At 51.3% G+C, this 20,072-nt stretch overlaps 2 protein-coding genes across 5 annotated transcripts in view; one reads left to right on the top strand and one right to left on the bottom strand.

Moving 5' to 3' along the window:
* LOC122895788 (aquaporin-8) overlaps positions 1-20,072 on the top strand; it is a 182,923-nt gene that overhangs the window by 36,322 nt on the left and 126,529 nt on the right. The window lies entirely within an intron of this gene.
* LOC122895488 (thyroid receptor-interacting protein 11-like) lies at positions 4,753-18,916 on the bottom strand. The gene is made up of 10 exons (XM_044232914.1): positions 18,852-18,916; positions 18,661-18,725; positions 13,082-17,925; positions 12,203-12,319; positions 11,127-11,283; positions 9,546-9,882; positions 7,746-7,879; positions 7,329-7,526; positions 7,042-7,195; positions 4,753-5,809 (listed from the first exon to the last, which is right to left on the bottom strand). The coding sequence occupies exons 1-3, from the start codon at positions 18,914-18,916 to the stop codon at positions 13,565-13,567; spliced, it is 4,491 nt and encodes a 1,496-aa protein (XP_044088849.1). The 3' UTR covers positions 4,753-5,809; positions 7,042-7,195; positions 7,329-7,526; positions 7,746-7,879; positions 9,546-9,882; positions 11,127-11,283; positions 12,203-12,319; positions 13,082-13,564.

Genomic DNA, 20,072 nt, shown 5'->3' with positions numbered 1-20,072 from the left:
TAATTTATGTATATGAGTGCCAAATTATTTAATCCTTCAAAAGTATTATATAGGTCTAGACGTTTTAAATGATCACTGGTGGCTGGAAGTTGGTTGGGGAAGAGATGGCAGACAATGAGATTAGGTCAGAAACATCCTGGTACAGTGGGCTTTCCCGTCTAGATCCTTATTTTGACTAATATTTATTGTTTCACAGTTGAAAAGGGCATCTGTTGTTGGTTTCATAGGCTCAGTTTAAGCGGTTTTCCCAGCTCACTCAAGTTTCTTCTTTTTTAAAGTTATCTACATTTTTAGTGTTTGTCTGTAGCAATTTATTTATGAGAAACGGAAGAGGGAACTAATTATTCAAGGCACCATTTAGGTTTTGTTTGTTTGTTTTTTTTTTTTCCTCGAAGTTTTACTGAATTAGAATTGACATCCCATAAAGTGTACATATTTACAGTGTATAATTTATTAAGTCCTGACATAAGTGTAGACCTATAAAACATCAGTCACCCCAATCAAGGTACTTTTTAAAAAATGAGTGTCCTCTTTGAAATTGAAGTATAATTAACATATAACATAATATTAGTTTCAGATATGTATGTCATGATTTGATATTTGTCAATATTGTGAAATGATCACCATAGTAAGTCTAGTTAACATCATCTTTTTTTTTTTTTTTTTTTAATAAGAACCTTTAAAAATGACTCTCAACTTTCAGGTATGCAATATTGTAGTATTAACTGTAGTCATATATGGAGCTGTATATTACATCCCCGGACCTTGATTATTTGATAACGGGAAGTTTGTTCCTTTTGATTGCCTTACTTGATTTACCCACCCCAACACCCTGCCTCTGGCAACCACCAATCCGCTCTCTGTATTTGTGAGTTCATAGTATTTTTCAGGGTGGTTTGTTTTTGTTTCTGCTTTTGTTTTTGTTTTGAAGATTCCATGTTTAAGTGAGATCATACAGTATGTATCTTTTTCTGTCTCACTTCCCTTAGTGTAATGCCCTCAGGGTCCATCTGTGTTGTTAGAGGTGGCAAAACTTCATTCTTTTCTATGCCTGAGCAATTGTGTGTGAGTGCATGTGCATGCACACATATGTGCACGTGTCTCTGATTTTTGTAAAAATCCCTTCACCTGTCGATGGAGATATGTCAGTTATCGTCAGCAGTGCTGCAGTGAACATGGAAATGCCGATATCTCTGGGAGATCGTGTTTGTTCCCTTTAGATAAATAACCAGAAGTTGAATTGCTTGATCCTATGGTAGTTCTACTTTCAGCTTTTTGAGGATACTGTTTTCCATAGTGGTTACATCATATACTTTCTACCAGCAGTGCACAAGGGTTCCCTTTTCTTCCCCTCCTTGCCAGCAGTTGTTACTGCTAGTCTTCTAGTCTGGTCTTCTAGTCTTTTTGATGGTAGCCATTCTAACGGGTGTGAGGTGATAGAACTCATTATGGTTTTGATTGGCATTTCCCTGATGACTTGTGATGGTGAGCATTTTTTTTTTTAATGTGTCTGTTGGCCATCTGTATGTCTCCTTTGGAAAAATGCCTCCTCAGATCCTCTGGGCATTTTTAAATCATATATTTAAAATCCTATATTTTGCTGTCGAGTTGTATAAGATATAGATAGATGTATGTCTTACATCGATACGGTATCTGTTGTATAGCTATTGGACGTTAATCTCTGAGCAGATACACGATATATAAATACTCTCCCCTATTCACCAGGTTGCTTTCTCATTTTGTTTTTTTCCTTGCTGTGCAGAAGTTTTTAAATTTGATTTAGTCTGAGTTGTTTACTTTTGCTTTTGTTGCCAGATCAAACAATTGTCAGCAAGACCTCAGTCAAGTAGCTTACTTGTCGATGTTTTCTTCTAGGAGTTTTATGGTTTCTGGTCTTACATTCAAGTCTTTAATCCATTTTTAGTTAATTTTTGTTTGTGGTGTAAGGTAGTGGTCCACTTTCATTCTTTTGCATGTGGCTGTCCTGTTTTCCCAGCACTATTTATGGAGGTTACTCTTTTTTTTCCCTTATTGCATATTCTTGGCTTTTTTGTTATATGTGGTTAATATATATATAAATGTTTATTTCTGAACTCTTCTCTGTTTCATTGATCTGTGTATTTGTTTTGATGGCCAATGCCGTTTTGTTTGATTTCTGTATCTTCGCGATAACAGTTTAAAATTGGGAAAGGTGGTGCCTCCTGGTTTTTTTGTTTTTTGTTTTTTTTTTATTTTTTGCTATTTGGGGTGTTTTGCGGTTTAATACAAATTTTAAGATTGTTCTTTTACTGTGAACAATGCTGTTGGAATTTTGATAGGGATAGCGTTGAAGCCGTAGGTTGATTTAGATAGTATGGACATTTTAATAATACTCATTCGTACATGAACACGGGATATCCTTGCATTAATTGCATCTGCTCAGTTTCATTTATCAGTGTCCTGTAGTTCTCAGCGTGCAGGTCTTTCACTTTCTTGGTTAAATTTGTTCCTAGGTATTTTACTCCTTCTAATGTAGTTCTGAGTGGGATTCTTCTCTTGATACTTCTTACAGTCAGTTTTATTAGGGAAATAGTGTACAGTGTGTGTATTTTAAGTGTATGGCTTTTTGTTTTTATTTTTTAGTATATTTGATGTGCAGTGTTACATTAGTTTCAGGTGTACATGCATAATTTTAGTTTGGACAACCGTATGCATTTTTAGAACCACGACCAGCATGGTCCGCTGAAAACATTTCCAGTACTCCAGAAAGTTTCCTCATACTCCTTCCCACTCCTTTACCCCACCATTACCCTTCTCTTTGCCAACCACAGGCTGCTTTCTCTCACTATATAGGACAGAATTTCTAAATAAAATTTCATTTAGATAGGATCATTGTGTGTGTACAGTTTTAGCTGCTTTTGGTGAGACGGTGTGTTTAAGTCATGCATGTTTGTTGCATTTATCAGTAGTTTATTCTTTCTTTACTGGTGTATAGCATTGGCCTTGTATGGATATACTCAGTCTGTTTCTTCATTCACATGTTGTTGGACATTTACGTTGTTACCAATTTAGGCCCGTGTTGAATAAATCTCTTCTTTTTTTTTTTTCTTAATTAAAGATTTTATTTATTTATTTGACAGATCACAAGTAGGCAGAGAGGCAGGCAGAGAGAGAAGGGGGGGAAGCAGGCTCCGTGCTGAGCAGAGAGCCCAGTGCAGGGCTCAATCCCAGGACCCTGGAATCATGATCTGAGCCGAAGGCAGCGGCTCAACCCACTGAGCCACCCAAGCGCCCCTTGAAGCAAATATCTTCATCCTGTCATTTGACCCACAGCTACTTGAACATGTGTCTCCAGAACGGGGTTTCCCAATCTTGGCGCTCCCCACATCTTGGGCCCCATCGTTCTTTGCCGAGGGCCCTGTGCTGAGCTTCCTAGGATGCTTAGCAGTACCCCTGGTCTCCACACACCAGAGGCGGGAGAGTGTCTTCCTCACTCCTGCTTCTGACCACCGAATATGTCCTAGATGTTGCCAAACATCTCCCAGGGAACAAAACTGCCCTTGTGCGACACACACATAGATAGACTCATCACTCTTGAAACATTTCAAAATAGTTTCTCGATAGCATGACGTGTCAAGTCACAGTTCAGATTGATCTGATTATCTCACAATTATTTTGACTCTCTGTATCTGTTAAATCCTGAGTGAGAAGAAGACCCCTACCTTGCCGTTGGTTAACAGGTCTCACGAGCCTCTTCTAATGACAGTCCTCACTTTCTCCCTGCTCTTTCTTTAGCCTTGCCATTTATTTTCCTAAGACAGCGGGTCCTGTAAGGGTGCCTGGGTGGCTCAGTTTGGCTCAGAGTCCGACTCTTGGTATCAGCTCAGGTCCTGATCTCAGGGTCCTGGGATCCAGCCTCTTGTTGGGCTCCCTGCTCAGCGGGGAGCCTGCTTCTCCCGCTCCCCCCTGCTGTCCCCCCTGCTTATGCTGTCTGGCTCGTTCTCTGTTAAATACATAAAATTTATATACAAAACCAAGCAAAAGAAAAAACAGTCCATAAGTCTTTAAAAATTTTAAAATTTATTTTATTTTTTAAAGGTTTAAGATATTTATTTCCCAGAGAGAGATCACAAGTAGGCAGAGAGACAGGCAGAGAGAGGAGGAAGCAGGCTTCCTGCTGAGCAGAGAGCCCGATGCGGGCCTCCATCCCAGGACCCTGGGATCATGACCTGCGCCGAAGGCAGAGGCTTTCACCTACTGAGCCACCCAGGCGCCCCGATCCATCCCTTTCTGACAAGACCTAAGGGTGTGTAACACGTTACACCAAACATGTAGCTCGCGATATCCCAGACCCTGAAGGGCAGAGCCCTGCTAAATGTTACATCGAACGTTAGTTTATTGGGTTCTCCCAATCTCGCTGAATGTTTTTTCAGATAATGGAAAGCCCAGTGCCAAAAAAGCTGTCGTGAAATGCATCTAGATGGTAAACATGCTTGGTCCTTGTACCCTGGGGCCTATCCCAGAGGGCTCTGACTCCCTGAGTCTAGAGTTGGACAGAAGCATCTGTCTTTTCTTTAAAAAGTGGCCACAGGGGGCGCCTCGGTGGCTGAGTGGGTTAAGGCCTCTGCTTTCGGCTCAGGTCACTATCTCAGGGTCCTGGCATCCAGCTCTGCATCGGACTCTCTGCTCAGCAAGGAGCCTGCTTCCCCCTCTCTCTGCCTGCCTCTCTGCCTACTTGTGATCTCTCACTGTCCAGTGAACAAAATCTTTAAAAAAAAAAAAAAAAAAAGACAAAAAAACCCCAAAGTCCTTCATGCTTTGCTGGTTTGCACTGGGTTGGGTACAGCTATTTAGCCTGCCATTCCAAACCCAAACTTCCCCTACAACGTTTGGGCTGCAGACGCAGGAAGGCGTTGGAAACTGAGACCGAGGAGAGCAGAGAACGGAGAAAAACTATTCCCAGAGAAAACCGGCTGCAGCTCGAGGCCGGCTCCCAGGGTGGGCGGCGGCGGCAAAGGCCCGGCAAAGGCCAGCGAGGCTGGGGCCCCGCCTGAGGCCCAGGCAGGGAAGGTGCGGCCACAGAGGGGGCGGCAGCTCGGGAAGTGCTGGCCGCGGGGCCTTGCAGGCCTCCAGCAGCTTCCTGGGCCTCCCCCGCGGGCGCCGCCAGCGACTCCGAGCCTGGCGAAGCCGGAGCTGCAGGTGGACTGCGTGGTGTGTGGGGACATGTCGAGCGGCAAGCACTACAGCGTCTTCCCCTGCCAGGGCTGCGAGAGCTGCTTCCAGCGGAGGCATCCACAGCAACCACAGCTACACCGGCCGCTCCGACCGCCGCTGCCAGATCGACCAGCACCACCTGTGCCAATACTGCCGCCTGAAAACGTGCTTCCGCGTGGGCATGAGGAGGCGGCGCAGCGTGGGTCAGCAAGGGACACGGATGCTTCGTCCTCCCGCGGAGCTGCCAAGCGGCGGACCTTGGCTTCTCTCCTCAGACTCCTGTGTTTTTAAAGACGGTGAAACGTTTGTCCCTTCTGTTTTCTTAAACGATCACGAAACCACGGAGAGTGTCGGGCTCCAGCCTTGGCCTCCCCAGAACTGCTGGCCGGAATAGAGGGCCAGGGACCAAGGGGCCCATTCCTGGGACAGCCTGGCGCTCAGCACCCCAAGCATGAACTTTCGGGGCCGGTGGGGTCGGCTTCCCTCGGGGGACGGCCTGACGTCTGGACCGGAGCGGCCAGCGGAGTAATGCGCCAGGCAGGTTGTCAGCATACGGAATCCACGTTGGACACTATGTGATGAATGAATCAAGGCCAATGATAAAGATGTTTCCTACCTGAAAACAAAAACAAAACAGAACAAAACACCTGTCCCAGAGAGAGTCCAGAAAAGCCAAGCTCTAGCCATACTACTTCTCTGTCCGTATTCTGTGTCTCAGTTACTCTAGAGTCCATTGACTTGAAGCAAGTTCCCACAAACGGTTACCCACAAATACTAAGTAACTCAATTTATCAGGACATTGTAGGCACACCTCAGTGGGACACGGTACTGAAAAGCATTTTCTTTCCCTCTCGTCATTTCAGTGGCGCTGCAGACTCTCTGGACAAATAACTGTCCATTTGAGAAAAATTTCTTTCTAATTCAACAGTGTGACACATGTGGTCAACAGCATCTGAAATCTGGAGAAGAAATGAAGTTGCGTGGAGTCCATTGATGTTCACAAACGTCACCACGGGCTGCCACCACGTCTTCAAAACTTAGCTGTGTATTTCTTCACTTCTTGAACTAACCACCACTGACACCTCCTGCATGTCCGACATGGCGCTAAGTGTTTTGTTCATGTTCAATGTCACTTGCTCTTTACAGTCATCTATGAAGTGGGATTCTCGTCATCCCCATTTGTCCCATCAGGGAACGGAGACGTACAATGCTTTAGCAGCACGGCTCATAAGAGGCAGAGGTAGGATCTGCTCGGGGTCTGGACCCCATGTTTGAAATCACTATGATTCGTTTCCAAGACCCTACAAAAGCGACAAGTCGTCACCCCAGACGTTGGTTTTCCCCACCCCACGGTCCCCACGTGGCCCCAGCTTCAAGGACATTCTCTCAGTTCCTTCAACAGTACACATCCTTCCCGGCCCTAACTGAACACCTTCCCACATCCGCCTTGATTTCTTAGCCTCCTGGTCTCAGCTTAAACATTCCTCGGGAAATTACAAACTCTAATGCACCCTGTACTTCTCAGCACTCCATGCAGAACAGTAATGACGAATCTCACGGGTCGTTATTTCCTTCCTGTCTTTGCCAGCCAGGTGGTGAGTCCCTCACGCATCCCGTCAGTCCTGTTCATCATGTGTTCTAATCACTGATAGCCACGACCCACCCAAAAGGAAGGCCATTCCCCCTACACACACACACTCACACTGACACACACACACACACACACACCCCCACCCCCCCTGACTGGCCTGATCTCAGGTGCACAGCGGGGATCCTGACAACCCATAGTGGAACGGAAGCTACTCAAGAAGGAGAACGGAACTCCTCCCTCATCAACATTCCACTTACTGGCTTCAAGTCGGTCTCTTCTAGCAGGACTTGAGCCCCAACAAGGCTGAAACCTCATCTGCCTGGTTCGGCCGCATTTCCACTCTCGCTGTCTCCAGGCCCCCCACAGAGTTAGCAGCTCCGTCAGTGAAGCCCCGTTCTGGGCTCTTCTGAGCTGCGAAAGGAGGGGCACACAAGCTGACGGCTACCTTTTGGCAAACCGGTGTACTCTGGGACACAGGCCCGCCTCCCAGCGAGGCCCCAGCCCCCCGGAGACACGGGGCCCTGACGTCATGCCGTACAGGTACCTCCGTGCAGAGAAGCATCTTCCCAAGGGCTGCTCACTTCTTCGTCCTCCGCGCCGACCTTGAGGACGACGTTCAGGAGCTGCAAAGGGGTGTCCTCCGACCAGTGGCCATGGGTCTGGAGGTTGTGAGGTGCTGCGCCCACCGGGACAAGGCTGTGGGGTCTTGAGACGCCAGACAAGAAGCAAGCCTCACAGAAGCCTGGAAGACGGGAGGTGCTTTTGCTCAGACTCAGCTGAAGTGTCTCAGTGCCCCGCCCGTCAGCTGTCCTAACCACCTTCCCGCTCATGGGTGCTGGGCCCACACGCTGAATGGACAATTGCCCTGCTCCCTCGGCCTTGGCCTTCGGAAGGCATCGCTGGATGGGTCTTGGGGCCCCGCCCACACAACCCTGGGCACACAGTCTCTCTCCATTCCCACCTGGTAGGACCTCGGTCACACCACCATCCTCCTCCTCTGCTGCTGCTGCTGCTGCTGCTGCTGTTTTCTGAGGGTGGCCTGTCTGAGTTCATCGCAAGCTTTAGGTGGCCGTAGTCGGTACAAAACCGAGCTGTCTGGAATGGAATTGCGTTAGCACCCTTTTCAAAACTCAGGTGGGCATATTTGTGGGGACTCTTTCTGGATTCTTTGTTCTGTTCTGTTCTGTTGTGTGGGACTGTCCTTCTGCAAATACCAACACGGGCTTCCTTATTACAACTACTACTAAGTTCGGAAACTCTAAACACTTGTGTTCCCAAATTACTATTCTTTTCAAAACCGGTTTCGAAACTACTCTAATTCCTTTGTCCTTCCACATACATTTTAGAATATTTTGGTCTGTCTCTACGAAAACAAACGAAGCTGACAGGATTTTGATAGAAATGGCGTTAAATCTCTCTCTCAGTCTGGGGAGAATCGACATCGTGGCGATGCTTAGTCTTCCAGGCCCGAACATGGTGTATCTCTCCATTGATTTATATCTTGGACTTCCTTTATCAGTGCTAAAGAGCTTTCGGCGTGGGATGCCTGGACAGGCACTGTTAGATTTATCCCGAAGTAGTTTCTTTGTACGAAGTAGTTTCTTTGTGAAGGTGTGTTTGATTGTGGAGCCTCCATATTCGTTGCTGGCATAGAGGAATTCCGCGTACCTTTATGTGTTTATCCCGTATACTGTTTCTCTGTGAAGTTGCCTTATTAGTTCTAGAAGAATTTGTCGTACCCTCTTGGGGCATCAGGCCTGCAATTAAGATTCCGTGTCAAGGGCTGTCGTGTGACACCCGGAAGATCAAGGAGGGACCCGAATGGCGTCATGCACGTTCTCCTCTCCCTCTTCCCTCACGGGGGAGGTCTCTTCACCAAACACCCTTCTCCTCCTAGGGACTAGCCCTAGTGCCTATTGGTTTTGGGGGAGCAGCGTTCAGTTCCCTAGAAGCCCACTGAATTCCCCAGGCCAGCCACTCACACCCTCCCGTGGGCACCAGGACTTGCCACACCCTCTGGTTTCTAGAAGCAAGTCTTGCCTTCCGAGGCCCTGCTGGTTCTCTCTGTTCTCACGCGCGATGTCTGTGCAGTCCTGCACGGTGTGTGGTATCCTCCTCCCCTGAAGCGCGAGGGTCTGTGACTAGGAAACTGTTGTCAATCACACGTGTCGGGTGTCAGGGCGTCCCACAAGTCTGGAGCAGGAGTCTCTCTCTCTCATCGGGGACCTGAGGAGATGGTGATTCAAACAGGCGGCATCACACACACGGTGTCCCTATGTTAAATGAGGACGCGGGGGTCAGCTTGACCTGCTCCTTCGCTAACTAACTGGCTTCGGAGGTGACAGGCACGATCTGGGAGGGAACTGGCCATCGCTGGCCAGCTTGCGTGTTGGCCCGTGTTCTGTTACCTCACGTGGAGGTCGCCATCCATTTCCAAACGAATGTCCCCTCCTTGCCAGCAAGGTGAGAATGGATGAGAATGGACTGTATCTGGGTCTTCCGCCATGTGACCTGCATGTGGCCTGTCTTGGTCTCCAGGGCTCCCCCCTGAGGTTGGCAACCGCAGGACATGCTGACTGGTGTGCTTCAGTTCCAGGGACTGGGGGTTGGGCCAGTGCTTGATGCTGACGTCCAGATCCTCTGGGGGAAAGCACACCCCAAGCACAGCCCTGGGGGTGACCCTCTGTGTTGTGGGTGCAAAGGAGGGAGGCCCCGACGCAGGGAAATGTGGGAATGGCACAGTGAGGGGATCAGTTCCCACCTGGACTTACGCCAGGAGACTGGAAACCATACGACCATCGCCGCGACAGAAGCCCCAGGGCTGATGATGCGGATTTGAGACTCTCTGGAAGAAAAAACCGAGAACGAGGAGCAGGGCAAAAGACACTCCCCCAGCCCACAAGTATATCCAGGAAGACACAAACCCAAGCAAAGGAGGAGTGGAGGAGAGAAAACTGAATACGGGGTGGGGGGGGGGCACGACTAATTCAACATGGGTTCAGAATTTGAGCCAGTTGTAAATCCAGCATTGACAAGGGCACCGGGGTGGCTCACGTGGTTAATCATCTGACTTCAGTTCAGGTCTTGATCCCGGGATCCTGGAATAGAGCCCCATGTCAAGCTCCCTGCTGGGCAAGGAGTCAGTCTGCTTCTCCCTCTGACTCTCCCTGCTGCTCCTCCCGCTGGGCCCTGCTCTGTCCCACTTGCTTGCTCGCTCTCTCGCTCTCTCGCCCTCTTAAATGAATCCATCAAATCTCTCACACATAAAAAATAAAAAGGAAATCGTAAATTCACTAAAATAATTTAATTGGCAAAATTCAAAGGAGGCCGATGGCCTTCTGTGCCTCTACGACATAGGTTCTGAATGAAGTGTGATGTTGCTAAGATGCACCGGTTGGCTAACCTTCAGGGACTTCATTCACGTTCTGTTTGTAGCGAGTACAATAACCATAGATTCTACCTTCTGTATTTCCTGCTTTGACATCTCGGGCCTTGCTGACTTTGGTGGAGGGACTTTGCCTGGCAGACTTACCGAATTCCTAGAGATGGTCAGCAGCTTGCCTACAGGCAGAGCTTTCACATGTAAAGCAACCAATTTGGAGCCTTTACCCCCAGCCACCTCTTGTAAGAAACTCTTACTCTGGGCCACTCTCCCCTGCCCTGATCACCCCAGGGGCAGGGACAGACTACTCCAGACAGACACCACCGTGTCCCGGAACCCACGGACGTGACACCGACTGGGCAGTCTTAAATGTGCTGACCCGGATTCACCTGCCCCTTGCCACGGAAACCACAGTAAAGGGTCTTGCCCGTGTTGCCTGTCCCTTCAGTCCCTCTTTCTCCTGACCGCCCCTGGTGCTTCCCTGGGTGGCCCTCCATGGCTCTCGGGACCTCCTTTCTCGGGATCAGGGAGTCGATGAACGCTTCTTGCGTTGTGAGAGTTCCTTGTAGATCTGCTTGTCTTCCCATACCTGATAAAATAAAGCCCTGTACCCTGAAAACACCGGAGACACCTGGGGGGCTCAGTGGGTTGAGCTTTTGGCTCAGGTCAGGATCTCAGGGTCATGGGATAGGGTCGTAGGTCGGGCTATGTGCTCAGGGTGGAGTCCGCTTGGGATTGCCTCTGCCTCTGCCTCTCTGTGCCTGCCACCACCCCGTGCCCCCGCTCCTTTGCTAGCTTTTTCTCTTGCTTTCTCTTTGGAATTAAGTCATTTAAAAAGCCATGAGGGAGCCCCACAAATTGAAAGATGGTGAATAGTTTGCTGTAATACATTTGGCCAGTATGGTCTGTTCGGTGCCTCTCAGTGGCATGTGCCTTGACCTTGAAGGAGACAGGGTTTACCTTGTTAATGCGCGGGGCACCCAAACCGCTCTGCTCTCACAGGCAAACTTTGTGGGCAGGATCTTATCGCCTTCATCTGTCTTCAGGAATACAGATGGGACATCACATTCAGGAGATCCTACTGTGAGGATATTTGTTTGACGCGCTTGTTAAGGACCTACAAAGTGTGTCTCTGTCAGTCCAGGGTCTGCCTTGGGCCCAGATCCTGATCTCAGGGTCCTGGCAACAAGCCTTGCATCAGGCTCCCTGGTCAGCAGGAAGCCTGCTTCTCCCGCTCCCTCTGCCCCTACCAGCCCTTTGTACTCTCTCTCTGTGTCTTTCTCTCTCTCTCGTGTTCTATCAAGTCACTAAATAAAATCCTTAAGAAGAAAAAAGGACATGCAAGTCCAACATCTTTCAGTACTCTTTGGGTACTGGAGGCAACATGTACCTTGTTTATAAATTTTACAGAAACCCATTTCAGCTGTTCCTCGCTAACGAGCCCACGCTGAGGGGGGAGGGTCTCCCCTCAACAGAAGGCTCTAGGATCTGGGCCAGCAAAATTGACCTGTTGAGGGTGACTGGGTGGCTCAGTTGGTGAAGCGTCTGCCTTTGTCTCAGGTCCTGATCTCGGGATCCTGAGATGGAGCCTGGCAGGGGGGTTCCCTGCTCGGCGGGGAGCCTGCTTCTCCCTCTCCCTTTCACCCCCTTTTCCAGCCAGAGCGCTCTCTCAACTACAAAAACAAAAGCTTGAGGAAAAAACCACCTGTTCGTGCCCCGGTCAAAAGGCTGTAGCAGCCTCCTCTCCTGCTTCCCGGAGTCCCTGGACCACCCACGCTATCTGTCAGTCGTCCGTGGGCTCCCAATGCAAGAAACGGCCCTCCTCGGCCCTGGTTAGAGACCATGAGAGCAGCAGTTGCTGGCCATGCACTGGGCTCTCCTGGAAACAGAATCTCTCACAGACTCTGAGCCTTCCTCTCCAGCTGTCTGTTCTTCTCTGGGTCATGGGAAACCCCCCCCTTCCCCACCGCCACCAGCTTAATACCGTTCCCAAGGCCTTCCTGCTACAGGCTGAAGCCAAAGTCTGCATATCCTACCTGCAGGTGGAGGTGGTGGGGGCTTCTGTCCACAGTGCATTGCCAGATTCCATGGTGCTGGAGGACGTCAGCTCTTCCTTCTAGCCCTTGACCAGCCAGCGATTCCCTTGGGATCAACTGCGTGAACATCAATGGAAGTTAATTACATTTTGGATTTGATGACCCCCGTCTCCCTCCTGGTCACATGACAGCTTCACATCCTAGAGAAGCCCCTGTCGTACGCCTTAAGCGTCTCAGCAGGAAATGGATGTCCGCATATCAGAGTCCGTTCTGATGGAAAGCCTGAGATGAAGATTCCATAGGAAGTGTTGTCTTGGCATCCGGTAACTTTGGAGGGCCTCAGATGGCCTCACTCCAAGTTCCCTTCCCGCTCTGCTCCCACAGATCAGATCCCCTGGCCAACAAGCCCTCCTTAGCACAGGGACCAGGCACAGTTTCTTCCCAAGTAAACTCCGGTTCCCTGACAGCCTGTGCAATGACCCAGCCAATGAAGATTTGAAGGGGCTCCTGAAGAAATGAACAAGGGAGTTGACCATGGACATTCCAGTTAAAAACCGCTTAAAGGATGATCAAGAGGAGCTACTTCTATAGCTTAGGGTAGAACCATCAGCTGCTGGGTTTTCAATTTAAGAATAAGATGGCATTCATTCCCATTTCAAATGGTCTCCAAGGCAGAGTGATTCGGCGGGGTTGGAGGGGGGAGCAAGTCAGAGAATAAATAGCATGCTCCTAAGCAGGCCAACATACATAAGGCCCGAGAGAAATCAGGTTAGCCATAGCGTGCCTTTGCAGACAACAGAAAAGGAAATGATTTTTAAAAATTAGAAAATAAAAAATAAACCAAGAGAAATGAGACTTAGCTGGGAAAAGCGAACTTACTTTTTTTTTTTTTTTTTTTTAACCATATCTTCATCGTGTACTTTTGTGCTATTCACCTCGTTTCCCATCCGAGGATTGTGCGCTCGTCTGTCTGATCCATTTGGAACACTGAAACAAGTTGATGTGTTCTCTGCATAGGGTATACATAGAGGTTTGGCCCTTGTGTACACCTTCCAGCATTACAGACCACAGCTTCCAAGGCCATCAGTGTCGACTGTCCTAGGAACGTCACCCCTGCTGTGGCATCTGGGTGGCTCAGTCTGTTAAGCGTCTGTCTTTGGCTCATGTCATGATCCCGGGGTCCTAGGATCCGGTCACAGGTCAGGATCCCCGTTTTTGTTAAGTCATAAAAGAATAGGTTTCTTAAGCTGAAAGCAAAACCGTGAACATTTGACATTTTGAAAAAGAACATTAGGAGATAAGGTAGACACACAGAGTGACTTGGGATCTTCAAAGCGCGGTGTCACTCTGGCGCACAGTCGTCTATTTCTTGGAGAGGTCTTTGGCCGCCGCCTTTCCAACCTTCTGGGCAGGCGATAGTATACGCGGCGTGTACGTGGGTAAAGCATCAGTGACAGCATTTAGAAGAAGGTGCTCCGATCCATCCATTTCCGGTCCGGGTGGGTCAATAAGAGACACAGCTGTGGTGCGGGGCTTGACCTCCTTTTTTCCGGGTGTGGATGCCAGGGGAGCGTTCAGTCGTGATGGGCCTTGTTTCTTAGGCAGTTTTCCCCTTCCTCCCGAGTCTGGGGGCTTCACGTCACGAGCAGAGGGTTTGGGCGCTGGAAAAGCCGAATGAGATTCCACTTCTAGAAACTGGACAAAAAGTTCTGAAAAGGAACGATTGGCCACAGCTCGGTGATTTGGTTTCGCGGGGGTGCTGGGGGCGCTTCTGGGTCCAGGCCCCCCAGTCACCCCGCTGGGCACACCCGCGGGCTCTCGGCTGCGCAGCTGCCGCAGCTGGTCTTCTCGGATCCCCAGCGTGCTTGCCATCAACCTCAAGGCTTCCTGCCGTTCCGCATCAGCTGCCTGGAACGATCCCACGAAGAGTCTCCTTAGGAGGGTTTTGTCCACCGTTCCTTCGGACTGACTGACAAAGGTCATCAGTTTCTTCTGTGTGTCCTCCAGCATTTCCTGCTGGACCTCATTCTGTTTCTTGAGCTCTTGGAGTTGGTCCTCCTTCACCTCCAAGTCGGCATTTGTTTGATGCAAACGTCCCCGTAAGGACTTCAGTTTTCCTTCTAGGGCGTCTGCCTCTTCCATCCGTTCGGCCAGTTCCAGCTTCAGGCTCGCTAGTGTTTGATGGCAGCGCCTTCCCTCTTCCTGGGAGGCGGCGAGCCGGAGCACAGCTTCCTCCTTCTGCTGGGTGACCACGTGCAACTGCGCCCGCAGCGACTCTGCCTGCAGACGGGCTCCGTGGCCGGCCTTTTCCATGGCAGCGGAAGACAAAGCGAGTTTTCCCTGCAAGACCGTCACTTCCTCTCTTAGCTGAGCCACTTGGTCCTCGGAGGCCAAAGCTTGCCGGCGACGAGAATCTTGGGCTTCTGCAGCGAGGTGCCGCCCTCTCTCCAGCTCCTGGGTGAGGCGCCGTTCTCTCTCTCGTAACCGGTGAACCTCCTTCTGGAGGGCGCAGGTTTCCGTTTCTTTCTGTGTCAGTGCCGACACGGCGTCCTCTCTCTCCCGTTGACACACAGCTGCCTTGTCCTGCATTGACCGAACGGCGTCGACGAGCCGGTTCAATTCCCCGGTCTCGCCCTCTTCTCTCTCTTGCAACAGTTGCTCCAGGGCCAGTGCCTTCTCTCTCATCGCAGCATGCTGGGATGCCGCCTCTCTCTGCGTCACTGAAAGCAGCCGATTTGTCTCTTGCAACGCCTGGTTTTCCATGTCCTTTTCTCTAGATCGTTCCACGATCTTTGCGTTTTCCTCTTTCAGCCGACACACGTCCACTTCGAGATCTGCTATCCTCTCCTTCAGATTGGTGACTGCCTGCCTCAGCAGCTCGTTCTCACTCAGCTGGCCACTGAGCTGCTCCTGTGAAGAAAGCAGCTCCTCACTTTCCGCTTGGATTCGGAGCTCCTGAGCCCGAAGGGAGTTTTGTAGAACGGCCGGTTTCTCCTGCAGCTGTTCCGTGTGGGAATCGGAATCGCCGTGTTCCCGTGGTTTGCCTTCTCCTTCCCCCGTGGCAGCCCCTGAAGCAATCCATCTCTGCTGATCTTCCCGGAGGGTTCGAATCATGGTCTCTTTTCCTTGCCCTGATTTTCTGAGCTCTTCGACCTCCTCTCTGATCACCTGAGAGGACTCCCTCACTGGGTCAGATTTCCCGGCCTTCAGGGAGTCGCTGGAGGTCTGGAGGAAAATCACATCGAGGTTCCCTAAAAGGAGGTCCTCGGCATTGCAGAGCTCCCCGATGCGGAGCTGAAGTTGGGCCAGTTCCTTCTCTAGCTCTTGTAAGTTTACGTCCCGTCCTTGGGAAGTTTGGATCTGGTCAAGAGAGGCTGTCTGCAGTTTCAGAACGTTCTCGCTGTTGGTGCGAGCCCACGCCTGCAGTTGTCGCAGATCTCTCTGAAGCTGGGGTGACTCGCGCTTCAGAGTTTGGACCGTGGTCCGCACCTGCTCTTTCCACTCCTCCATGACCTTCACTCGCTGTGATAACGTGTCCCGTTCCTGGAGAAGCTGCTGGAACTGATCGATTCGACCTCCTCGAACCTCATGACCAGGGCTGGGTGTTTGCAGGATCCTCCATAAAGTCTGGCATATCTGACTTAACGCCTCCACTTCCAGGTCTTTTTCTCGAACCGCGTGGGCCAGATCCCGAATCCTTTCGCTACACCCCTCCTGGCCGCTGCTTTCCACTCTCGTGGACAGTTTTTGATTTTCCTCTTGCACCCTCTGGAGGTCTGCTTCCTTGGCAGCAAGTCGATCGGTCATTTCGTGATAGTCCCTTTCCAGATTGCTCTTCTCCCTCATCTTCTCGTTCAGGATGGCCAAGATCTGTTCGCTTTTCAAAGCACACTCTTGCAACTGCTGCTGAAGTTGTTGCACGTGCCTGTTCTGGCTGTGAGAAGCCTCAGAGATTCTGCTGGAGAGACCCTGAATCTCCACATCCTTTTGCTGGATGATCCGAGTGAGTTTCCCGATCTCCTCTTTGGAGAGCCGATCCACTTGCGCGGTCAGTCGGATGTTCTCTTCAGTGAGAAGCTGCCTCGCCAGTTCCTGTTCTTTGATTCCTTGGACTAGCCTTTGAATTTCAGCTTGAGATGGATCACGCTCGTCCTCTCCGTTCTCTCTGGGGAGAGGCTGGCTTGCTCGCACTTCCTCATCCTCCCAGGGTTGCCTCGGAATGTGCGGGCTTTCGTCGGGCAACTGGGCTTTCAGCTCTTCTAGCGTGACTTGCAGATTCCGAATCAGCTCGTCTTTGGCCGCGAGGAGCTGAGCGCGTTCAGCGTTCGTCGCCTCCTGCCGGTGTTGAAGGCGGCCCACCTTCTCCTTCTGCTCCTGTAAGGCCTGAAGCAGTGCTCTCTTCCCCTGCTGCTGGTTGTGAATGATCTTCTGTTGTTCTTGGATTTCCTCCTCGAGATCATCTTTTAACCTGCTGAGCTGAAGGACCTCACACTCGAGTTCTTCAATCTCCTCGAGGATTTTCGGGTCAACCAGAGGGACAGCGCGACTCTGTCGGGTGAGGCGCTCCAGGTCTTCGTCCACACGAGGGTGTTGGTCTGTCGTGGATGGGAGACGCGTGTCTTTGTCCTCCCCGGATGGGGGTAGGATGTCACGGCTTCTGAAGGTTTCGGTCGACTGGCCGAGTTCCTCCTGAAGCTCTGGCCTTTCTCGGAGTTCTTTGATGTACTCCTCTTGCTCCCTAAGGCACTCTGCCAATTGCTTGTGCTCCTCCAAAGCAAAGGACAGCAGTTCCTTCGTTTCCTGATGCTCTGCGTCCATCTGCTCGATCCTCTCCCGGAGGTGGAGTATCTCCAGGTCTTTCTCCTGACCGAGCTTAGTGAAATGGCCATTATCTGCCGGTGCCCGTTCTCTGAGGCTTTGTTCGGTCTTCTGTTGGCAAAGCTTCTTTTCGGCCCGACACAGTTTTGCCACTAACCGTCCTTTCTCTACCTTTAAAGCCCTCACGGCAACGTTGTTCTTTAGGGAATCCTCGTTGTTGCGCAGAACGGATTCCTCCAGCTGATGTGTTGCCTGTCGGAGCTCACGAACCAACTTCTCCTTTTCTGCTCGGAGATCCGAAGCAAGGTTGTTCAGACTGTCGTTCAGCCGCTGCATTTGTGTAAGTTGCTGCTTCAGCCTTCTGAGATCCCTTTCCCTCTCCTCAAGAAGGTCACGGTTCACGTTCCCGGCAGCACCTTGGTTTTGCAGGTCTTCCACCTGTCGTCGATAGTCCATTAGTTGTTTGCGGTGCCGGTCAGTGAGGTCTGCTAGCTTCTGCCGGTGGGTGTTTTGCAACACGGCCACTTCCAGCTGATGTTTGTCCATGTCCCGTATCTGCTTCTGCTGTAGGTCCCTGATGTGGCTCTTCAGTGTCCACACTGTTTCTGGGTCGACGGTATTTGGTCCCTGGGTGGAACACGGGCACAACATCTTCCAGTGAGTCACTTCAGCCTCCAGTGTGTCTGTCTCAGGGAGGCGTCTGTTGATCTGTGTCTGGGATGAGATGACATCAGCCAGATCCATGGTGTCCCCAGGGAAAGTCCCTTTCCCCAGCACATGTCTGTGAATATCAGAGATGTCCCTGGTCAAAGAGGTGTGGCTGCTGTCCACGGCCCCTAGGGTATGGCCTAGGCCACAGCCCAGACCACCAGCCCAGGAGAACATCTGGCGGTCATACAACTGCCCTGGTCCGCGGTGAGAAAGCGTCCAGTCCAGCCGGACTACCCCGCCAAGTGTCACAGAACCCCTGCCTGCGCGAGGCTAAGAATCAAAAGCCAACCGCCCCCGTTTCTAAGCAGCACCTTGCGCGCGCTCCCCGCGTCCCCACCTCGCGCGCGCTCCCGCGTCCCCACCTCGCGCGCGCTCCCGCGCTGCCCCCCACCTCGCTCGCACTCCCGCGCTCCCCACCTCGTGCGCGCTCCCGCGCTCCCGCGCGCGCGCGCGCCACCGCCGCTCAGGTAGTTCCAAGCAGCCAAGACCCTGGGGCCCCTGGTCTGGGTCCCAGCCACTGATCCCTGCAACTTCCCACACCAGGCTTGGGCCCTTGCCCTCCTTCCCCTGCTTTGCTGGCTGTCCTGGGGCGGCCCCTAGTGCATGCTCCTGCCCGGCTGCACCCAGGGGCCTGCGGCCAGAAAATGCACCGGGCCCTGGACTTCCCCCTAAGTAGGGTCGCAGTACACAAAGTCCGGCGGCGGCATGAGCTTTCCACGCAATAGCATCTTTTCCATTGAGGGGAAAAGTACAGTCAGACGCATCCATCCAGCTAGGAGAGAGGATCCTTGGTGCATTTCAGGGATGTCTACGCCGGCGCAGACAACTGACCTCCAGGGAGGCTTTGGGTATTTCCAGCCTCCAGAGACTCCCAGAGTGCCCTGCCCCTCCTTGCCCCGTCAGCCCTGCAGGAACAGCTCGGCCCGCACCTTGGTTTGGCGGTTCAGGGGCCGCCGCCTGCGCCGTGCCTCTCTCGCCTCCCGTGGCTGTGCACCTAGAGCAGGCAGGGGGTTGCGCAGGACGGTGGAGGTGGCCGGTCTGCGGGTCCTCCGCTCTGCACAGAGTGGCCCGGGTGTGGGGCGGCAGAGGCCTGAGTCAGCCGGGCCTGGCGCTAGTGCACCGGTTTAGGAATGGCTCCTGCAGCTGCCCCGCCGCTGGAGCCCCGCTGCCCCCTGCCGTCGCCATGGTGAAGCAGCAGCTGGCCAACCAGAGCCTGGCAGGGGACCGCGCCCATTCCCGCCGCTGCGATTCCGCCTTGCGCCGCGTGGGGTCTGGGCTCGGAACAGGAGGGCTGGCTGCTCTCTTGGTGGCGTGCTCCCGTCCCCTGCCGCCACCACACAGCAGGCACAGGGGGTCCTGGCCCGGGACTGGGCCACGGCACACACTGGAGCCCAGGTCCTGGGCGGTGCCGGAGTCCCAGAGCAGCGGTTTGGTGGGTCGGACCTCGGAGACCCCCCACCCCCCGCTGCGCGAGTGCCCGCCGAGTGCCCGCCGCCCGTGGTCCTGGCCCCGACCCGCATTTCCCTGGGGGACTCTCCTGAGACTTCCCCTGCCTTCCCCTGCATAGGTAATTTACACATAATATAAATATTGTATATATTGTTGCTGGTGTCACATGTATTGTCATTTGCATACATAATGTGATATATATAGTGTATGTATATTATATATTGCACACATATAAATCTAATATAATGTAATGTATAGCTACTCTCTAAATATTCCCCTCCCCCATATTTTTAAAATCCCCAAATCACAATCCATCCCCAAACACTGTGTCTCTCCAGGACTCCACTAAGAAAATCTGTACCCAGTTCTAGTGTATGCAGTTTCTCTTTTTATTGGAAAACACACTTCCGTTGTGTTTCCCTCTTCAAATCTTTGATATCCTCAATCCACTCATGACCCTTGCCTTTTTCTCTTTCCTTAGAGGTTTATTTTCATTCCATCCATTTTAGGGAAGAGAAACACCAGGTCTTCCAGAATCCATAGACTAAAGTTTAAACTAAAGAAGAAAACACACACACACACGAATTCCATCTCTGAAGTATAGGTAGGTAATAACCTTAAGGGCATACATTAATCAAGGTTGGGTAGTGCTAACCCGTGTCAATGGATAAAAAGTGCACGGCGCATTAGGGCCTCACAAGAGGAGGACCTGTTGTAGGAAACAGAACAAGTCAGTAGAAAGGCGGACTAAAAGGGTGGGAGACCAAGGGTGTCGGGCTCAGGGGCAGGGATAGAACTTGCTACAGAAAAGCGGAAGGAGGTGGGGGTATGTAGGCTAAAGGCCCAATGGTCTGTGCGCAGGAGCAGGGGTTGAGTGGGACGGGGAGCACTG

Source organism: Neovison vison, chromosome 14, assembly GCF_020171115.1.
Source record: "Neovison vison isolate M4711 chromosome 14, ASM_NN_V1, whole genome shotgun sequence".
NCBI classification, from domain to species: domain Eukaryota; kingdom Metazoa; phylum Chordata; class Mammalia; order Carnivora; family Mustelidae; genus Neogale; species Neogale vison.
This window is presented reverse-complemented; position numbering and strand designations above follow the sequence as displayed.

Coding starts and splice junctions, on each gene's coding strand:
- LOC122895488 (XM_044232914.1), bottom strand. CDS start 18,916: ATGGCGACGGCAGGGGGCAGCGGGGCTCCAGCGGCGGGGCAGCTGCAG. Junction 18,726..18,851: donor CAGGAGCCATTCCTAAACCG/GTGCACTAGCGC, acceptor TGCCTGCTCTAG/GTGCACAGCCACGGGAGGCG. Junction 17,926..18,660: donor CCCTGAACCGCCAAACCAAG/GTGCGGGCCGAG, acceptor ACCGCGGACCAG/GGCAGTTGTATGACCGCCAG.